Source organism: Podarcis liolepis (assembly GCF_965112155.1).
Source record: "Podarcis liolepis genome assembly, chromosome: 17".
NCBI lineage: Eukaryota > Metazoa > Chordata > Lepidosauria > Squamata > Lacertidae > Podarcis > Podarcis liolepis.
The window spans coordinates 3,216,256-3,236,949 of record NC_139571.1 but is presented as its reverse complement, the minus strand read 5'-3'; the positions used below and the strand labels follow the sequence as shown (position 1 = coordinate 3,236,949).

At 47.1% G+C, this 20,694-nt stretch overlaps 1 protein-coding gene across 5 annotated transcripts in view; it reads right to left on the bottom strand.

Annotated features, from left to right (window-relative positions):
* The window catches only part of ARHGAP4 (Rho GTPase activating protein 4), a 42,779-nt gene extending 22,327 nt beyond the window's left edge, over positions 1-20,452 (bottom strand). For 2 of the 5 annotated variants that reach the window (XR_014520726.1, XM_083482794.1), the window contains exons 1-4: positions 19,962-20,448; positions 7,045-7,240; positions 2,636-2,798; positions 1,632-1,694 (exon numbers count right to left, since the gene is read on the bottom strand). Coding sequence is in view for 3 of the 5 variants with exons in the window: in XM_083482794.1 (XP_083338920.1) it covers positions 1,632-1,694; positions 2,636-2,798; positions 7,045-7,240; positions 19,962-20,028 (489 nt within the window). In the remaining 2 variants the exon portion in view is untranslated. Of the gene's footprint in view, positions 1-65; positions 295-1,631; positions 1,695-2,635; positions 2,799-7,044; positions 7,241-19,961 lie in introns of those variants that run through there. The other 3 variants (XM_083482792.1, XM_083482793.1, XM_083482795.1) reach the window with 3 other exon arrangements.
* Positions 20,453-20,694: the final 242 nt, after the last annotated feature.

Here is a 20,694-nt window from a genome sequence, read left to right as displayed (position 1 = left end):
AGAGGGTCCTCACTGTATATCCCCCAAGTGGCCTTGTTTAGCTGCATTCAATGTCACCTGCCTACCACACTGCCTTCTTCTGCAATGTCAGCAGCACTGAAAAATCCGTGGCCTGAGGTGGCTGCCGCTGTGGAGGAGCCGGACTCTTCATGGGAAGGGGCCTGAGCTCCGTGGCCGAGCCGAGGCCTTGCGCTCTCAGGGCTCAGGGATAAATCCCCGACAGCCCCAGGTGAAAGGATCTTGGGAGCAGGACTAGGAAAGCATAGCTGTCAACTTTTCCCTTTTCTTGCGAGGAATCCTATTCGGAATAAGGGAATTTCCCTTAAAAAAGGGGGAAAGTTGACAGCTATGCTAGTGAAGGAGGTGAGGACAGGTGACCCCACCTAGGCCCAAAGTCACCCCCCCAACCAGGCCTCAAAACTGTCCAAAATTCCTTTTGTCTTCTAAAAATCCAAAACAGCTTTTCTCTGCTCTTCTCTGCTTTTCTCACAAGATGCTGTGGCAAGGGCAAAACCGTTACGAGAAGGCTTCAAAAAGCTAATGAATAGACAGCTTTCTGTTCATGCTCAGAGGAACTCATGGGCAGGACTCCTGAGGGAGGAGAAAGGGGAGGGAACTGGAAGGGGCATATATACTCTGTGCAAATGACTGTGAACCTGTGCATGTTTTTGTGAACTATCACACTTGCTCCTTCTACCAGTTCATGGATGGTAGAAATAAAAGCTTTTTCTCCGAAACTATTCCTTGAGTGTCTGTTGACTCCCATCTCCCTTTCCCGGGCGCAATATTTTCCCCACCCGAGGGCAAAGCCTCATAAGGCTACACTAGGAAAGACCTCTCTGCCAGACAATAATGCTTGTCCCTAATGACTATTATATAAATAGTCATAAATAATATAATAGTTGCCTGCAACACTCATGTAACCACACCATATTGTTGAAATGGTAATCAAGGTGGTGCTGCATTCTCACCCAAGTACAAAAGACCATTAGCCTGACCATGGTTTGTATCAGGAACCCCATTATAGTCTGCAGGCTAGGATTGCCCCTGTTGAGCTACCTGTGAGAGTGCGCTCACTCGGGGTTTGAAGCCTGGTCAGTGGAGCACCAGCATCGTTAACTTATTTGTACGCTGATTTTCCATAGCAAACCAAACTCTAAGTAGTTCAAAACGTCAGGAGAGAAAACAGAAAATTTAAAAGGCAAAATATATCAACGAAATGGAAGTAAACTGTCATCCAAATAATAGTAGTAGGCCAATCAAAACTCCTCATGCTGATAAATATTCTATTAGGAACAGTCCTGATCTTGGGGACCCTGGGTCTGAGCATGCACATTCCCCCTCCAGATTTGGATAAAGCTATCCGTGGTCACAGCCTGACCTCAACAACATCAACACAAGGCAGATTTCATTTCACTGCTTTAAAAAAGCTGCAATATCCACCAAATATCCCTAGAAGAGAGATGGGGATTTTGCCCTCCAAACTCAAATGCACTTCTAGCAAATACAAAGACAACCACAAACAAAAGTCTTTCTAGGCCCATTGCTGCAAGAACCGCCATCACTGGTCCTGTACTGCAAGAGCCCAGAAGGGTAGTGGTCACCGGTGGGAGATCTTGCTTGACACTCACCATCTGCAACTCTGAAATTGCCTTCAGTAGCTCGTCCTGCATCTGCTGCTCCATCTCTTTGCTCTGATCAGGGAATATAAAGGTGAGCATGTCAACACAATGTATTCTATGTGTGTCTTGAGATTCTGGACAAGCACAGGAAAAAACATGGAATTTGAGACTGCAGCATGCTGAGAATCTCAGATTTTATGTTTAATAAAAACAAGTTTCGAATCCTTACAGCTGTGAAATAAGTTTGCAGTTGTGTGACTAAGGCTTAATAAATATCAGCTGTGTGAGTCTTTCTAAGCAGGGAATCCCGCGGTCAAAGTGCAGGACTTCAGTGTATACATTACCATAATTGACCAAAATTACAGAATTCAGCTTTTCATTGCTGAGCACATGGGCTACCTTGGTGCATATTTTTAAGGTGCAGGTCCAGATAAGATCAGTGGTAAACCATAGTTTCCACTATGTGACAGTGATATCCAAACTCAAGTGATTGTCCAGTAGTCAGTTTACACACACACTCAACTTGAGAAGAGCCTAAATACAAACAACATACTAGACCCAGAAGGTATGGTGGGCAACCATGACACTACGCCCCTACCTCCATAAGTACACCCTGCCCCCCCCCCCTTTTTATTGGCTCTTTGCTTCTACATCCATGTTTGAGATCCCCAGCTGCTGTTTCCCCAGCTTAGGGGCTGAATAAGGGAGGTGTTTGCCACAGTCGCCTAGCAAACAAAAATGGTTCCCAACCACGTCTGAAATTAACCTGGAAGTAATTGGGGAGCATGTAGTGGCATAGATGCTGAAGACCCACAGAGAGGCTTTCTTCTAATACATTTCCGTTTTAAAGCAAACAAAATAGCTGGCTAAGGACAAAGTGTGGCTTCAGCAGGGGCTAAATTCCCAGCATCTGCCACCACATGGCACATTATTTTAGGCCTGGCATCCTGGGAAACAGCTCATTTTTTCTTTCCTTATCAGGAACCTGCCCTTCTATCATCCAGACTACCTACCTTCCGAGCCAGCCTCCCAACATCTTCACTGAGGTGCACCAACCGCAGTGCCAAGTGGCCTGTGTAGATTTCACTCAGTGCTCCGTGATCCCGGCTTGCCTGCCGCGTCTGGTTGAGAATCGTATACCAACAATTCAGAGGGGATGGGAGATTTTGGTCCTTCCTGCAGGGAAAAAGCAGAGATGCTTTTTAATCTTTGACTAGATGAACTACCCACCTCTATTGTGCCTTCTCCTGGTCTCTCCTAAGCCTCTGATTCTTTTTATTTTGTTTTGTTCCACCACTATCTAAATTTGAACTGTAAGCCAGGGATGGGGAACTTGTGTGACCCTTCAGGGATGTAGATGATGGTCAGAGATGATGGAGGATGGAGTCCAGCAACAAGTGGAGGGCCACGGGCTCTCCCATCCCTGTTGTAAACTCTCCAGGGCAGTGACCTCTCTTTTACTTATGTCTCCTTTTCCACTTGTTGGCATCCATCTGCCTCAAGAGACAATGGAGTGTGCCTCCAGGGGTGAAATCAAACCACTGTGTTAGCAGCACCAAAGTGACCTCCCCGGGGCACAAGCCTGGGCAGTGTGCATGGAGGTCCTGAACTGACCAGATGTCAAGACTCCCCTCTCGGCCTTGCTGACATCGTCCAAAGGAAAGCAGAGCAATACATTTGGCAGAAGCTTGGCTGCAGGAGTTGTCGGAAGGAGGTGTACAAGGCACCATCCAACCATCTTAGGGCCTCTATTCCAGATCTGTGTGGGTTTTACTCCTTAGCCTTTTCTTCTCCCAAAGATATCCTGCAAGGCAGTAGAGGTTTATGATCAGCGTTTTCCTTCTCCTAGATGGGCTACCCTCCCAGACTGACAGGCCCATCCACCCTTTGATTGTCTTTGCATGGTCTTTTGCTTTAAGAATATTTATGAAAGCCTTATTGGATACAAATGTTTTAAATAAATAGCTGCTTTCATGTGCAGTGACGACACTCTGTAAACTGTAAGTTACATAATGGTCTCCTGTTGTCCTAGCAGGGTATTTCCAATAATATTTTTAATGGATTATCACTATTCATTTTGTCACCACTGATCACTACTTGATTCACCCCCGAGCACACATTTCACTCTTGAGCTTCATGCAAACATCCTGATGGACTGGTCAATGAGGAGGAAGTGTAGGAGGAGCTTGGGAAGCTGGAGGTCTCTGATCCTGGAAGGAGCCCAACAGGCTAGGAGGCCATGGTCAAAACTCACAGGAGGACTTGGACCCTGAAGAGGGTCCCAGTGGTGTGGACCTGAGGGAAGAACCAAGTGTATTGCCAGAACAACAGCCCTCCCCGGTGCCATCAGATACCCCAAGCATTACCTTGCAAGGCTTGGGCCCTGTCTCTGGCACCACTCACTGTCAATAAAGACGAGAGCCTTCCTCCTTAGGGGAGGCACCTGGGGATAGCTCTGACAGTGAGCTGTTTCTGAAGATGCAGAGGTGACTGTGCCAGTGTGAACAGACACACTGTGCTCAGCCTACCCCTTGCTTGGCTAGTCTCAAGTCAAGCCTGCCCTGCTCTTCAAAAAGAAAGGACAGGTCATGTGTCAATTGTTGGAACTGCAGTTTATGGCCAGCCATGTATCCTACAGCTTTGCTGTGCCTTATGAACTTGTAGTTCAAGTTCCAAGTCTGATAAGGAGAGGCACACACAATGTCACACAATTCACTGGTGACAGCTGCTCCTCAGACATACCTACACCACAGGCTAAAAACTGGTTTGGCTGTCAGTCCCAAAATCCAGGGCACTTGCAAATCAGTAACAGAATTATCAGCACCCTTCCTAAACTACAATTTCCAGGATTCACTGGCGGCAGCCATAGTGGTCTAACAAGTGTAAAACTAATATATAGAATCATAGAGTTGGAAGAGACCACAAGGGCCATCGAGTCCAACCCCCTGCCAAGCAGGAAACACCATCAGAGCACTCCTGACATATGGTTGTCAAGCCTCTGCTTAAAGACCTCCAAAGTAGGAGACTCCACCACACTCCTTGGCAGCAAATTCCACTGTCAAACAGCTCTTACTGTCAGGAAGTTCTTCCTAATGTTTAGGTGGAATCTTCTTTCTTGTAGTTTGGATCCATTGCTCCGTGTCCGCTTCTCTGGAGCAGCAGAAAACAACCTTTCTCCCTCCTCTATATGACATCCTTTTATATATTTGGACATGGCTATCATATCACCCCTTAACCTCCTCTTCTCCAGGCTAAACATGCCCAGCTCCCTTAGCCGTTCCTCATAAGACATTGTTTCCAGGCCTTTGACCATTTTGGTTGCCCTCCTCTGGACACGTTCCAGTTTGTCAGTGTCCTTCTTGAACTGTGGTGCCCAGAACTGGACAGAGTACTCCAGGTGAGGTCTGACCAGAGCAGAATACAGTGGCACTATTACTTCCCTTGATCTAGATGCTATACTCCTATTGATGCAGCCCAGAATTGCATTGGCTTTTTTAGCTGCCGCGTCACACTGTTGGCTCATGTCAAGTTTGTGGTCAACCAAGACTCCTAGATCCTTTTCACATGTACTGCTCTCAAGCCAGGTGTCACCCATCTTGTATTTGTGCCTCTCATTTTTTTTGCCCAAGTGTAATACTTTACATTTCTCCCTGTTAAAGTTCATCTTGTTTGTTTTGGCCCAGTTCTCTAACCTGTCAAGGTCGTTTTGAAGTGTGATCCTGTCCTCTGGGGTGTTAGCCACCCCTCCCAGTTTGGTGTCATCTGCAAATTTGATCAGGATGCCCTTGAGTCCATCATCCAAGTCATTGATAAAGATGTTGAATAAGACTGGGCCCAAGACAGAACCCTGTGGCACCCCACTAGTCACTCTTCTCCAGGATGAAGAGGAACCATTGATGAGCACCCTTTGGTTCCTCTTCATCCTGGAGAAGAGTGACTAGTGGGGTGCCACAGGGTTCTGTCTTGTTTATAGTGTAATTCGTCTCACTCCCACCATATGCCATGTGAAGTTAACAAGTATAACTTTTCACAGAATGCCAAACGCTGAGTTCCTGTTCCACTTTCTGTTGCCTCATCAGAGTGAAAAGATTTGGCCATCTGCTCTGCAGGAGCTGCTTGTTAACTATGCAGGATCCGAGTTCTCTCTCAAAGGGTGGGGATGATGTTGCTGTGGTGGCATGGGACCAGTTATGCATCAGCACAGTAATGGGGTAACCTGGAAGTATCGTGATGAATGTGATCTTTTGGTTCTTTGTTGTAAATATGGCTATATAAAAAATAAGGATGTCAGGGAATTCCAACAAAAACAGAAATGCTGTTGTTGCCTTCAGTGTGCAAATGATTTGTAATTGATTACATTATTCCCCCCCCCCCATTTGCACTGCATTTCTTTTGCATTGTAACAAACGGGGTAGAATAACATAACAACAATGTAATTTACATAATTTGTGTAATTTATGTAATTTATTATGTCAGTTAATTCTGCAGTGAGAAGAATATTGTAGGTTTTTACAGAAACTGAACTGCAGTGGAACAGAAACGGTGTTTCATATGATGATGTGACGGGAAACTCAGCCAGACCAGAGTTTGGTGATGCAATGCCTCAGAATTCCACCAAAATGCTGTCTGGGGCCTCTCTCTGGTTGGCTGCAGGTACAGCTAGCTGGGGGGGGGGGGCAGAGTCCCAGCGGAGAATGGAGAGATGCCATTCTTGGCATTCAGCTGGTTAGGAGTTTAGCTCCTGAACTGTGTAAGATCCACTCTGAGGAAAGCATCAATATCCAGAGAAGGAAGATCAAAAGACAATGAGTGGAGTATACAGACAAGACAAGAGAAAAACTAGGAAGCTGAACTGGGGACAGGAGAGGAAAAGGTATGAGGGAACACTCTACTTGGGTCTCCATCCAGTAAGAAGGCTAGAGGTCTTCTAGAAAGAGGAAAATCCCAAACCAGTTGGAAGGGATGTGATGACCTCCTGGGCCTGTTACACTGCTAGAGGAGCCTGAGAGGTGAGATTTATAGAAGGCTGAGAAACTGACAAAAAGTGCCACCTTGTTTAAGAACCCAAATATTAAGACCTAAGCTGGAACACCTATATAATTAGCTTAAGAAACTGAAGTGAAAATAAGCTGCGCATTTGCCAGTATCTTCCTCCATTGCTCACCCCCACCAGAAACAGTTTTAAGAACACATTTTAAAATGATAAAACAATCACTCAGACAAAGGCTAATTCAGGCATTCCTTGATGTGTTGTCAGTGCAGAATGCCTCATGTCTTCTCAAAGGAAGGTTATAATAACTTCAGTTCTTAGAACTTAGTATTCCAGTAGTCCTGTCCTCAGCTCCTGCCCCCCAACCACCTCCGCAATTCCCCCACCATCATTGTCCTAGGACCTCCTCTGCCAGCATATACCCGTCTCCACCTGAAGTTCTGGTGTTCCTTGGAACCACGAATCTTAGCCGAGAAGCGCTCTGACAGCTTCTCCAGTCCCCGGGAATACTCTTGCTCCACCTCCGCCTTCCGGCGCAAGAAGTCGGCCACATCTTGGAGCAACTGCTGCCGACTCTCAGCCTGGGAGTCCAGACCTCGGACTTGCTCCCCCATCTGCCAGCGCATTTCTGAAAGAGAGGAGCAAAGCTATCAGCAGCTGAACTGCTCTAGGATACAGGGTTCTCAAACGCTCTTTGGGCACATCCAGACTGCCGCTGGTTTGTGGAAAGGATTCAAGCCTCCTGGAACTTTACGCTTTCACAGTTAAAATGGGTCAAAGCACTCTGTTACTCTAGCATGACTTTCCAAAAGAATCAGATTTATTGCAGTTTGGAAAGTGAATAGGAAACCATGCTGTAAGTAAACATAATTATGCCCAGTGTGAACCACATTTTGTAAGCCTCCCCCATATTGTTATTTATTGCTATTGATTGCTATTTAAATTAGAACCACAGATTCAGTATTAGAATTAAATAAGAAAAGTTAGAAATAACTTGTTTTATGGAGGTGATTTCAATCTAATTAAATTGAGGCTCCAATAAACACCGTAATTTCACAAAATCACATTAGTGAAATTTGTTAACAGTAACTTTGGGCTGAAAATCATTACAATTTAACAAATTTAAATATGATTTTTCATATTTATTTCACTCAAAAAATCAAAATTACCCACATGGGATTAATAAAACAATTATTCACCGTTTGTAACAGTTATGTTAATGACACGTGGGTGATTATGATTTTACAGCATCTTGAAGACTAACACTTTAATTATGGCATGAGCTTTCTTTTTCTTTTTTTAATGATATTTATTAAGAGTTTTAGAATTACAGAAAAAACAGAGAAGAAAAAGAAAGAGAAAAAACAAAAGAGAAACAATCCACAATCAAACAATACAGATTGATAAAAATCAAAATCAAAAAATAAAAACAAAGCACGTAACACAACACATTCAAAAGGCAAAAATAAGCCACAAAAAATTAAAAACAAATCCAATATTCTCAAATCCTTATCTGTCATTACCTTCTTTCTTTGACCTCCTCACTCCTCCCTTTTTTTGTATCCTAATTGTTAATAGTCACAGCAAATCCTTTCCATTTTTCATAATATTCATTATATTACCTTAATCTATTTTAACCTTACAGATAGGTAGCCGTGTTGGTCTGCCATAGTCAAAATAAAAAATTCCTTCCAGTAGCACCTTAAAGACCAACTAAGTTAGTTTTTGGTATGAGCTTTCGTGTGCATGCACACTTCTTCAGATACACTGAAACAGAAGTTGCCAGATCCTTCTATATATAGAGAAGGTGGGGAGCACACTCCTGATTTGATTCCTGGGTGGGCTCTATATAGTTACCCACTACCTGTCCGAAATTTCCGATCGCAGCAGTCATCAAGTCCGTCTTCTCATGTAGCTGTTCCAGTAGGGCACTTGTTTTGCAGAAAGCACTCATCAGAGCTTCTGAGTACATTGTTCTGCAAGGTCAGAAGTCTATTCCCACGATCGTAATCTGTTGCAGCTGTAGAGCTCCCCGATTCAGATTTAATAACAGTTTCACAGGCTCCCTCTAGGGGAAGAACTTCTATTTGTTCTTTTCTTTTAGAGGCAGATCTAACAACAAAGTTTCCTTTTTCAGATATTTTGTCAATATTTGTTCCTTTAAAACGCAGAGGAGAACAATGGAATCACTATGTTTCTCTTCTTTTAACTATCTGTCAAAGACGTTTGTCTCTGGTCAATGAGCTTCCCAAAGAACGTCAGTCCTGACGCCCGGGCATGAGCTTTCTTTTAGCTTGTGCTGTTTTATCTGTGTAAGCTGCTTGGAGTCCTGAACTAGGATAAAGGCAGGATATAAATAATAATAATGATAATAATATGTATTAGCTTATTCCAGAGCCCTGTTCTGATTCTGAGATGCCGAATTGTGACCAATGTGTTTAGAATCTGATTATAAGCAGTTCTAAGCTGTATATGCGTAACTGAATTATGGATTAAGTAGAAGCTGGCAAATGTGGCCTCTTTTTTGCTCTTCAAAATATGGCAACCCTATACAGTGGTGCCCCGCAAGACGAATGCCTCGCAAGACGAAAAACTCGCTAGACGAAAGAGTTTTCCGTTTTTGAGTTGCTTCGCAAGACGAATTTCCCTATGGGCTTGCTTCGAATTTCCCTATGGGCCTGCTGGACAACGACCTGCTGCTGAAGGCTTTGCTTCTGATGGACAATGCTCCTGCTCATCCTAAAGGCCTTGAGGAGGACTTGTTGGAGGAGTTCAGCTTCATCAGCATCATGTTCCTGCCGCCTAACACCACGCCACTGCTCCAGCCGATGGATCAGCAGCTCATCTCCAATTTCAAAAAACTCTACACCAAGGAGCTTTTCAGGCGATGCTTTGAGGTGGCTGATTGCACCACCATCACCCTGCGGGAATTCTGGAAGGACCACTTCGACATCGTCACCTGCTTGAAGATGATCACCACGGCCTGGAACGGGATAGCCAGAGAAATTTGAATTGCACTTGGCGCAGCCTGTGGCCGGACTGTGTGGCACCAAGTGACTCTGATGCACCAGAGTCAACAGTGGTGCAGGACATTGTTGCCTTGGGGAGGACCATGGGCCTGGAGGTCACAGAGGAGGACATCAGTGAGCTGGTGGAGGAGCACGACCATGAGCTGACCACCCAGGAGCTGGTCGAACTGCAGGCAGAGGCTGCGCAGGAGCAGGCCTCGCTGGAAGAGGAGGAAGCAACTGAGGAACGGCTGTCCTCCAAAGAACTGAGGGACATTTGCCTGAAGTGGAAGGATGTGCAGGCTTTTGCACAGCGGCACCACCCTGACAAGCACGTGGCACATGACCTTGTGAACACTTTTGATACGAGGGTCATGTCGCCTTTCAGGGAGGTGCTGAAAAGGCGGATGAAGCAGCAGACCATGGACAGGTTCTTCAGCAAGAAGCAAAGAGTGGAAGAGGAACCTTCTTCAAGTTGTCCCCCAGAGTCTTAGAAAATGTACTGTACACTTCGTTGATTTTTAAATGTTTTTCTGTCATGTTTAGAAACTTAAATTATTGTTCCTCCAATTTTCGAAATGCTCTTTACATTTTATGTGTGACTTTAAAGAGCACTTAATAAACTCTTGTTGTACCAAATTTGGCTTTGTTTGGACTTTTTTTGACCATAGGAATGCATTAATTTATTTTCAATTCATTCCTATGGGAATTCGTGATTCGCAAGACGAAAAATTCGCTAGACAAAAAAACTCGCGGAACGAATTAATTTCGTCTTGCGAGGCACCACTGTATATTTTTACTATGATCATAATTTTAGCACCAAGTTTTGTTTAGGTTGCTAAGAAACTATTAAACATGTATCGATGAACCTAACATACATATTTTTAGAAAATCACGTCTCAGATTAAGATAGAAACACCACAGTTTGCTGCACCTGCCTGCCGAGTGTAACAGAGCAAACGAGATTTGCTTCTCATCTGCATAATATCTGGTATGAGTGACTCCTAATGACTTAGGCCTGGAACAGATCAGAAGTTGCCCTCCTTGCTCAAATGAACACGTACAAAAGCCAAGGTTGGGAAAAGGTCCAGGCAAGAGAGCGCACACCTCACATGAGGAAGCATATATCCCTAGATGTGCAGGTGAGGAACCCTGCCAGTTCTATTTGGCCTGAGGACATGTGTGCATGCTTTCACACTCATATTCTCCCTCTCTCGCCCACGCTCACATAGGCACTCAACTCTCCAAACAGAGGCACATATTCATACCCTCACTTTCCTAACTCTGCCCAAAGTGCCAGCTTGGTTGGAAAGTTAAATAATGAAACAGACCAGATAGGAAAGTTCTCGAACACCTCAGTGTATGTTGGCAAATTTAAGCTAAACATACACCAAAACCTTTCCGCTACTACACCAAGTGATGATGTGCAAAGAAAGTCAGCTGCAAACACGTTCAGCTCCTAACGATTTGCGTCTTCAAAACAATGTTAGCTCTCTTGACAGCACCTACATTTTTAGAGATAGCATCAATATAAAAAATGAAATGTTACTACTAGTTTTAAAACTTTTGCCAGCAGAAGGATTAAAGAGAAGGCAAACTTTTTTGTGGGGGAGGGGAGAGAATAGAAAATGAGGCAACAATTAATTACCAGGTTGATGTTACCGATTAAGAGTGCTATTCTCATAATTCCAAGTTCATATGCAGGGATTTTATGTTACTTAGTGACCAGGAAAATGCATTATGAACATACTTCTACATTGTTGTTGTTTAGTCGTTTAATCGTGTCCAACTCTTCGTGACCCCCTGGACCAGAGCACGCCAGGCACTCCTGTCTTCCACTGCCTCCCGCAGTTTGGTCAGACTCATGTTTGTAGCTTCGAGAACACTGTCCAACCATCTCGTCCTCTGTCGTCCCCTTCTTCTTGTGCCCTCCATCTTTCCCAACATCAGGGTCTTTTCCAGGAAGTCTTCTCTTCTCATGAGGTGGCCAAAGTATTGGAGCCTCAGCTTCACGATCTGTCCTTCCAGTGAGAACTCAGGGCTGATTTCCTTAAGAATGGATACATTTGATCTTCTTGCTTTCCATGGGACTCTCAAGAGTCTCCTCCAGCACCATAATTCAAAAGCATCAATTCTTCGGCGATCAGCCTTCTTTATGGTCCAGCTCTCACTTCCATACATCACTACTGGGAAAACCAGAGCTTTAACTATACAGACTCCTACATACTCTACTATTATTTCATACATGTTCAGGGGCTGATCCCTGGTTCATATTAATCCCAGGAGAGCAGGGGAAGGAGCAGTAATGATGGACCAGTAATGATGGACAATCTTGCATGCCATTAGCACTAGTAATTTCTCTGCAGCACATGGACACAGGGAAGAAGAGCACTGAGCATTCTGTGCCCATGTGAGGCCACAAAACTTCAGGGGCTCCCTACGTGATCTGAAAATGCACCATTGAATGTGTCTGGAAAAATCTTTTCAACACAATGAGATTCCTTGGCAGGAAAGAAATGGGTTCCTTGCAGGCAAGAAATTAGACACCACTGTGTTAAACTAAGATCAGACTAAGCATGACATTAGTCATGACTATAGTTTGCCATTGAGGGCAAATGGGAGCACCTTGCCACCCTCTCGATACCTCCATCACTCACCTACTTGTCACCTCCCTTGCTTGCTGTCACCGCCCACCCATCCTCCTCCATTGTACAGTGGTACATCGGGTTAAGTACTTAATTCGTTCCAGAGGTCCGTTCTTAACCTGAAACTGTTCTTAACCTGAAGCACCACTTTAGCTAATGGGGCCTCACGCTGCCGCCGCGCCGCCAGAGCACGATTTCTGTTCTCATCCTGAAGCAAAGTTCTTAACCCGAGGTAATATTTCTGGGTTAGCGGAGTCTGTAACCTGAAGCGTATGTAACCTGAAGCATATGTAACCCAAGGTACCACTGTACCTTTGTCCATGGCCTCCGCCTCCTCTGCCAGCGCCACAGACATACTTCCAGAAATCAGCTTCCAGAAGTGCTGTGATGGAAGGAGGAGGAAGAGCAGTAATGCCCGGGGCCAAGGTAGGTATTGCTTCCCTTATTTTCTTCCACACTCTGGTGTGGGCCAACTGACTCATGCCACAGGGTGGGACAGAAAAAAGCCCATCTTTTGGTCCTGTGCTCTGGCCAAAATGGGACATCTGGGATTGGGATCAGAGGCTGAGGAGGCTTCTGTCAATCTGGGATGTCCTGCATAAAATGGGACAGTTGGGCATTATGTAGTTCATAATACTTTAACTAACAGCAGGTTGTGGGGGGCAGTTTGGTGCCATCAGGACAGGATTGAGGACAGACATCCAGGGCCCCACTGAGCAGAACAGCCCCCTGAACACAGCAGAGCTGGCTTACCCATTTTAAGTCAGTGAAGTAAGACACATTACCATCTAATGCAACATTATGTCTAGAATCTAAAATTCCCTAACCACACTCTGGGGGTGGGGGAGCAGAATCAGGGCCACAGCATGGGGAGGGGCCCTTGCCACGGTCCTGACTGGAACTGCCCACCCCAACACTATGCCTGCTATTTACAAGGGGAAGAAACTCTCACTGTCCCAGTATTGAGTGAATTGGCTCCCTCCACATATGGGTGACGCATGGGCATCATCTCCAGCACATTCCCTGATTGGTGGGCTATGGTCATGTTTCCAAGGATGCTGAGAACCAGATCTGCCATTTTTACATGGCTTTCATGTTTTCTGTTTTCTGATTGTGCCATTCCCCCCCCCCCCCGGACAGAGGGAAGATAGGATATGACAGTTGTTCCACCAGCGTAGCCACAGGAGCAAATCTCTTGTCCACCCCAGGTGTAGTTGATGTACTGTATAGAACTGCTCTGTATTGGTATATTTGATATAATAAATTTCTCTAATAAATTTCATTAAACTGACAGAAAAACCCACTCAAGTTTTTACACAAAAAATATTGGGCCTTTGTTAGGATAAAAGTGGTAGCTACCACCCTCTGGAATGCCCTCCTTCAGGTAATTCAAGAAGCAGAGACAGTAATGGCATTTAAACAGCTCTTTAAAACCTGTATGCTTATTCAAGCTTTCTGACGTCTGTGTACACACTCCTCGGTTTTATAGATGATGTTGTAACCCTCCCATACACAATTTCATTGTGCCTGATCCTTTCCAAGGCTCTGATTGTTTATCTGAGTGTATGGACAGCTTGGGAACCCCTCAGGCTCACTTTTCATTGGTCTAAAAAATATGCTTCTACAGACCAAACTATATCAACTCTGGATCATGACGCGCATCTCTCTGTGTGTGATTTACTGCTTTGTTTCAGGCAAATTCTCTCACAAAAACCTCACTAACCTCATGGCAGAACCACCTTCGTAAAAGCATCATATGGAAAGTTTCAAAAGAACAATTAACATATACAGTACCTACAAAAGTAGATAGGGAACCCCAATCATTGTATTTGCATTTTCCACATACCAAGTATTTTTTAAAAGAACCATCTAGCAACAGGTCAGACAGTCACTGCATTCTAGAATACCTGGCAGGACATTAAATGCTGATCCACACACTCAAACTTGACACATACAAAGGAGGAACCATAAATGCCAACAGCAAACAGAAAGACAAAAATGTGTGATAAACACATATAAAACAGCTGTAGCAGCACTGGTGTATCCAGAAATGCAAAGCCAAGCAAAAATCATAGCTTTGAGCATATACATATATCCACCAAGGTATATGAACATGCATAACGCTACTGTACTGGCTCAGCTGAGAGCAACTCCCATGTATCCAGCCATTAAAACACAAATACAGTAGGAAAGCCACACATGCATATAAATCATGGCATTAAAATGTATGCAAAAGGGAATCCAATCATTTCTCCATGGCCATTTGTATTCATTGGGAACAGAAATGGTTCAATTTATACAGGCAAGTGTGCACCACTCAAATAATGTCACAACATGCATGTGGTTTGTACTTTGGCATTGATCACTGGCTGCAAACAGACTCAAGAACCACCATGCTTGCAGAAAGTTAATACAGTGGTACCTCGGGTTAAGTACTTAATTTGTTCTGGAGATCTGTTCTTAACCTGAAACTGTTCTTAACCTGAAGCACCACTTTAGCTAATGGGACCTCCTGCTGCTGCTGTGCCACCACTGCACGATTTCTGTTCTCATCCTGAAGCAAAGTTCTTAACCCGAGGTACTATTTCTGGGTTAGCGGCGTCTGTAACCTGAAGCGTATGTAACCCGAGGTACCACTGTACTGAAAGACTGCAGGGCCTAAGAAGTGATGCTCTGAGACAAAGAGGACAGCTATGACTGGTTTGATTCATCAAGTGTTAGACAGCAGGCATCTCACACCAAGGGTTTGCAGGTGCTCCAGCCGTGCTGGATAATGGGCAAATTGCTGATCATCCAAGCTGGGTGCAGTACAGGCCTTGGTAATGGTGTCCAAGGCAGCTTCCCCACCCTGGTGCCCTCTACATGTTTTTGACCACAAATCCCATCAGCCCAGATTGTTGGCTTTGCTGACTGGGGCTGATGGGAATTGTAGTCCAAAATATTTGGAGGGTGGGTGGGAGAAGGCTGGTCTGAGAAATAGACTGATTTACTCAGAGGCAGCAGGCTTGTAAATAACCATGTTACTAGTTGCCTGCAGCTTGTAAGAATTAGCTCCAGGTGACTTGGCAGAGAAGCTTTCATAGTTTAGAAGACATACCCCACTTCAGACGCAGATGGCTAACCAGGTATATGAGATCAAACAGGCTAGTAAAAACTTTTGTGGGCAAGTAAGTTTTGCTGACATCATCTCAGTGAGATAGCAGCCTAAGGCTTCATCTGCATAGAAAGTTGTTCCTTTACAAAACATGGCTCCCCTTGGTTCTGGACAGCCATATTCATACACCTGTGCCCACACCTGGGAAAGCATGAACTGCCCTGGACAGAGTAGAGTTTGTGCTCTAAACGGGACTGGGTAAGTGATGCAATTCTGCATGAGAGCAGGAACGATGCAGATTGTGGTATCAGGGGGCAATTAAGCTTCCTGGGAATCTGACCTGCTGCTTTTTAAAAGCAAGTTTCTAATCCTCACAAATGTGAAGTTGTGCCTGAAAGTGTGGGCTGAATAGTATTTCTAGGAGTCAGGGAGTAAGTGAGAGGCATCATTCTCACTTTTCCACATGATTACCAAAACAAGGGTAGATTTACATAAAATGTTTTTATATACAGTATATAACTGCAGGATTCAGCAGTACAAGAGTAATACTGCATAATTTCTCAATTTCCACAATCTATCTGGGAGACATGGAATCATAGAATTGTAGAGTTGGAAGAGACCATGTGGGTCATCTCGTCCAACCCCCTGCAAGGCAGGAATCTTCTGCCCACTGTGGGGCTCAAACCCTGAGATTAAGAGTCTCATGCTCTACCCACTGAGCCATCCCAGCTGCTATATATACATGATTCAGCTTTTGGTGATGAAGGATTTGGGTTGCCATTGTGCAGAATTTTGATTTTACTTAATTCCCATTTATGTTCTTCCCATGGTGTATTTCATAGCCTGGACAGAGAAAAGGGGCCACCATGAAGTAGAGGAAGCAGCAAAACAAGAATAAAACGGCAAACGTGAACAAAAGGAAGAGGGATGGCTGAACTTCCCCCAATCCTCTCTTCAGGACACGAGACTTCAAGCTCACAGCCCTGCAGGGCCAAGGCAGCTGGGAGTCCGCTGGGTTAGCAGAAGGAAGCAAGGGCACAGAGAGACCCCTTCGCTTGCCAGTTTTATCAGCAGAAGCCAAGGCAAAGCAGCGAGGGGATGGAGAAATGGTCCGCAGCCCTTCCCCCAACCCTCTTCACAAAGGCCTCTGAAAAATCAGAACTGACAACTTGGAAGCTGAACTCAACCCAATGAGCAAGAGGGAAGAGAGAAAGCTCAGTTGGGAAAATGGGGAAAGGGGAATGAGTTGGCTGGAGAGAGAGAGGAATTAGGGGGATCTAGGTCCAACCCCCACTGTGTATGGCTTAATACTTGCATGAGAACATGGTGTAGAGGTGGAGGTCTGGAGGCTTGGTACCAAAGACAAGATCAGAAGGCACTTTGAGCCCCTCTTGGAGGCATCTGTACCAGTTGGCCCTGGTGGTGGCGGAGGAGGGGAGGGGGAAAGGGGGTGTGTGATTGCACTGACAAGTGCAGAGGTCAGAAGTTCAAGGGCCTGCAGTCAGATTTATAGCCCACCGTATCCCACAGAATCAGCGCAGGTAAACAATATTTGCTCTCTCATTCATAAAAACATGGCTTATTATTAAGAGAGGGAGAGGTTTCACTGATTGCCTTGCTTGAAATTTGTACTGTAATCTTATTTTTAAAAAGAATAAAATAAAGTTGTAAGCCACTTTGAATATTGTGATTGCAATAGAAGGATGAGAAATAACTCATCTTAATAAATATGCCACAAACAACCATTTTGTTTTAATGTTTGGTTTTATTATGGAAGCCACCCAGAGTGGTTGGGGCAACCCACCCAGACAGGCAGGGTATGGAAATAATAATAATGTCTGTTGGGCATAAAGTCCACCAAAGTTCACCTGCCAGCTTCCACCTCAGCTGATATTTAGATCACAGCATTTAAAAAAAGGCTGGTTCAGCCTTTTCTCTTCCTGAAGCTAAAGGGCAGCCTCTCTCTCTCTCTCTCTCTTTCACACACACACACAACTTGCTTGGTGTTCCTCTCCATGATGACAGCCCCCTGAAGTGACCATCTTAGTAAAAACCTGTGAGTTTGTCAAATCAAAATAGTCAAAACCTGAGATAATATCTGAGGCGGCAGCAGAACTATTTCTTTGCCTGGCAGAAAGGAAGGTTTGCAGTTGTTGGCTCTTTCATTTATTGAGCGTTGTGTTTTTGCTGCCTGGGAGGGGGGTTTTCTGCCTCAGGGGCCAAATAACTGAACTGGACCTGGGTCCTCCTATGCAGCTTGACTTGTGGGTTGTGGGGGCTAAGCCATTTCTTGCTCTGCCTCAGGCAGCAACCATCCTGGGCCGGCCCTGCACAGCTGTGCCACATTTTGCTTCCTGGCAGGGCAGTTTCTGTTAGCAGGAGAGAGAGAGGGGTTTGTTTTTCCAGAATATTTAACCTCAGCTTCTCTCTTGCTCAAAGTACCTGACTACAGTATGAAGTTTGAAACATTCTTGCTCACCTAAGATGCAGAATGGCAGAGTGGGGCAGGCACCAACCGTGGGAATGGTGCCCAGCTTTGTAAAGCATTGGGGGTATAGGAGTGGTGATAACAAGAGGTACTGGCGAGGTACTCAAAGAGGAAATTAGACCTAGTAGCAGGGAGAGGCTGCTGCCATAAGACAAAGCAGCTCCTTCAGTCTGTTATGGAACTAATGAAGCTTAAGCTTCAGGGCCCCTAATCCCAGAAGGGCCCCAGAAGTGACTTCAGTCCCCTTGCTTAAAATTTTGGGGTCTAGTAGATCTAATTTGAGGCTCACTGATTTGAGTAAAATTGATCAATTTTTTGTTGTTGTATATATTGTAACAATCCCAAAGTTTGAGAGTTAGTAGCACAGATATTGTAAAGTGTGGTGGCCTGTCATGGAACAACCCCATTGAAGAAGAGAACAGTGGTTCCCCGGACCTTGTTGCTGGTTGCAAAGGGGCCCCGATGACACTTCAAGCTTCAGGGCCCCAGAAGCGTAGGTCCACCGCTGCCTTCCGCCTTGTATATTTTTCAGTGGCAGAAAGGGAGACAAGGCCACATCTGCACCATGCATTTAAAGCCCTATTAAACCCACTTTGACCGCCATGGCTCCTCTCCCCTTGCAAAACGTCCTGGGAACTGCAGTTTGTTACGGGTGCTGCTGAGAGTTGTTAGGAGACCCCTTTTCCCCTCACAGAGCTGCAGTTCCCAGAACTCCCTGGGAAGAGGGACTAGTTTTTAAGCCACTCTGGGAATATATGGTGTGCATGTACAGATGTGACCAGCTAGGGTCCAATGCACTCTGCAAATATCCATTAAGATGAACTGTCGTTTCACAGGGCACATGCAGGAGGACAAGAGCATCTCAACGAAATTGTGCCCCACGCCAACTGCTGCGTGTGGTGCTGGGACCACTTGGCCTTCCTGGCTCCGATACCCAAAACGCCTTGAACCAGCCCTGCTAGTGGGACCAGGGGCACTGCCTTGGTGCCAGGATGGCTGGTGCCTGTGCTTGTAACATTTTGAGCCCCAGAAGGGCTTTGAGTTGGCAGCCGAGGTTTGTTGTAAGATAGCATAAGGTCCAGAATGGTGCTGTGATCCTGAGGAGGAGGTGAGCAGCAGAGGAGCGCTGGGGCAGAGAGAGAATCGTTGCTGGCTGATCAACTCACCCAGCCTAGAGGAAGTTGAACGACCGGAACCCAAGAAGGGATGTTGCGTTACAATCAACAGCTTTGCTGTGCAAGGGTGTCTTAACAGGGGAAGTGGAAATTAGTGTTTTACAGCCGAGGGAGGTTACAGGGAGGCAGAGGACGCCTGGGTCCTTTTCCTGTCAGTTCGGCACGCGGGCATGGCACACGGTTTTCTTTTTTCTGTGCCTTCAGAACCTCACCTCTTGCCTCCAACCCCTCGACCACGTCTCTCCCGCCAAGAACCCGAGTTTGCAGTCACGCCTCGCCACCACCAGCAACAATATTCTCCCGTCTACAAAATCTGGGTCACATTTCTCTAGGTTTGGGTGGGGGGAGAGAGAGAGAGAGAGACAGCGTCCCTCTCGCAGCCATATAAATGCAGCTGCAGTGAAATCCAGCGCGGCTGCTATTTGACGCGGGAGCACCCACCCGAAGGGGGTGGCGTGTGGGCGGTGGGGAGGCCCCTGGCCGGCTGGAGGTCGGTCACGCAGCTGAGGACGGATGAGCAGCGGCGCCCTGGTCCCCCGCGCCCCCGAGCCAGGCCCAGGGGGGCCAGGAGAGCGCGCTGCCGCCCCCGCCGCCACTTGCACCTGCAGGCAGATGTCCGGCTGGCTGCTCCCGACGCCCGCCCCTCGGCGCTGCGTTGGCGCAGCGGCCACCCGACAGCTGCCCACCCCCGGCCAGCAATGCCTCCCCTGGCACACAATGCCCTCCCCACCCCTGGCCTGCCCTTGCGTCCGCAGCCCCACCCCCGGCCCTCCCCGCGCAGCGATGCCCCTTGTCCGGCCCGCGGGCGTCGCCGGCTGCCCCCTTCTCCCCGCGCAGCCTCGCCCGCGCCCCCGGCTCCCCCCCCCCCGCAGCCCGCGCACCTCCCTCGGCCGCCGCCTCCCCAGGATCCCCCCCCCCCCCCGCCGCCGCCAGCCTTACCTTTCACCTGCGTCTCGTACTCGGCCAGGCTGCCCCGCTCGCGGCGCGCTTTCCCCGGCGCGCTCATGCCGGCGGCGGGCGGTGCGGGCCGGGGCGCAGCAGGGCCAGCTTGTCCGCAAGATGCGCCCGGCAGATGCGGCGCGGTGTGCCGCGCTCCCGGGCGAGGCGCCGCCCCCTTCCCTTCTTCTGCTGCTGCCGCTGCTGCTGCTTCCCTTCCCCAGAGGCAGAAGCTGGGGCTGGAGCGGCGCCGTTAACCCGCTGCGCTCCGGCTCCCCTCCTCGCGGTGCCAGCCACAATCGCCGCCCGTGCCAGGCGCGCACTCGCTCGCTCGCTCGCTCGCTGCTCTCGCTCTCCCAGGGCTGGAGCCCAAGGCTTTGTGTCGCCCTGTCCAGCCCTGTGGCAACGCGGGCCCGGCCAGCAACAAGCCCCACAGAGACGGGAGCGACGGTTGCACCACCAGATCACACCCTCCTCCTCCTCCGCCACCGCCGCCTTCTGCGCATCAATTGAGCTGGAGTAACTGAAAAGCCGCCGCCGCCGCCGCCCCGTTTCCTGGCAATTACCAGCGACGAGTTAAAACTCAGCTCACACGGGTCTCTTCAGCAACTGGGGCAGCTGCACTCGTCTGTCGGGCTGCTGGGGGAGCAGGGCGCTGGGCGAGATGGTTGACCTGTGGTCCAGCAGGGCTCTTCTTCGGAAACACGAGCCGCAGCAATGTGTGGGTTGCCCCAAA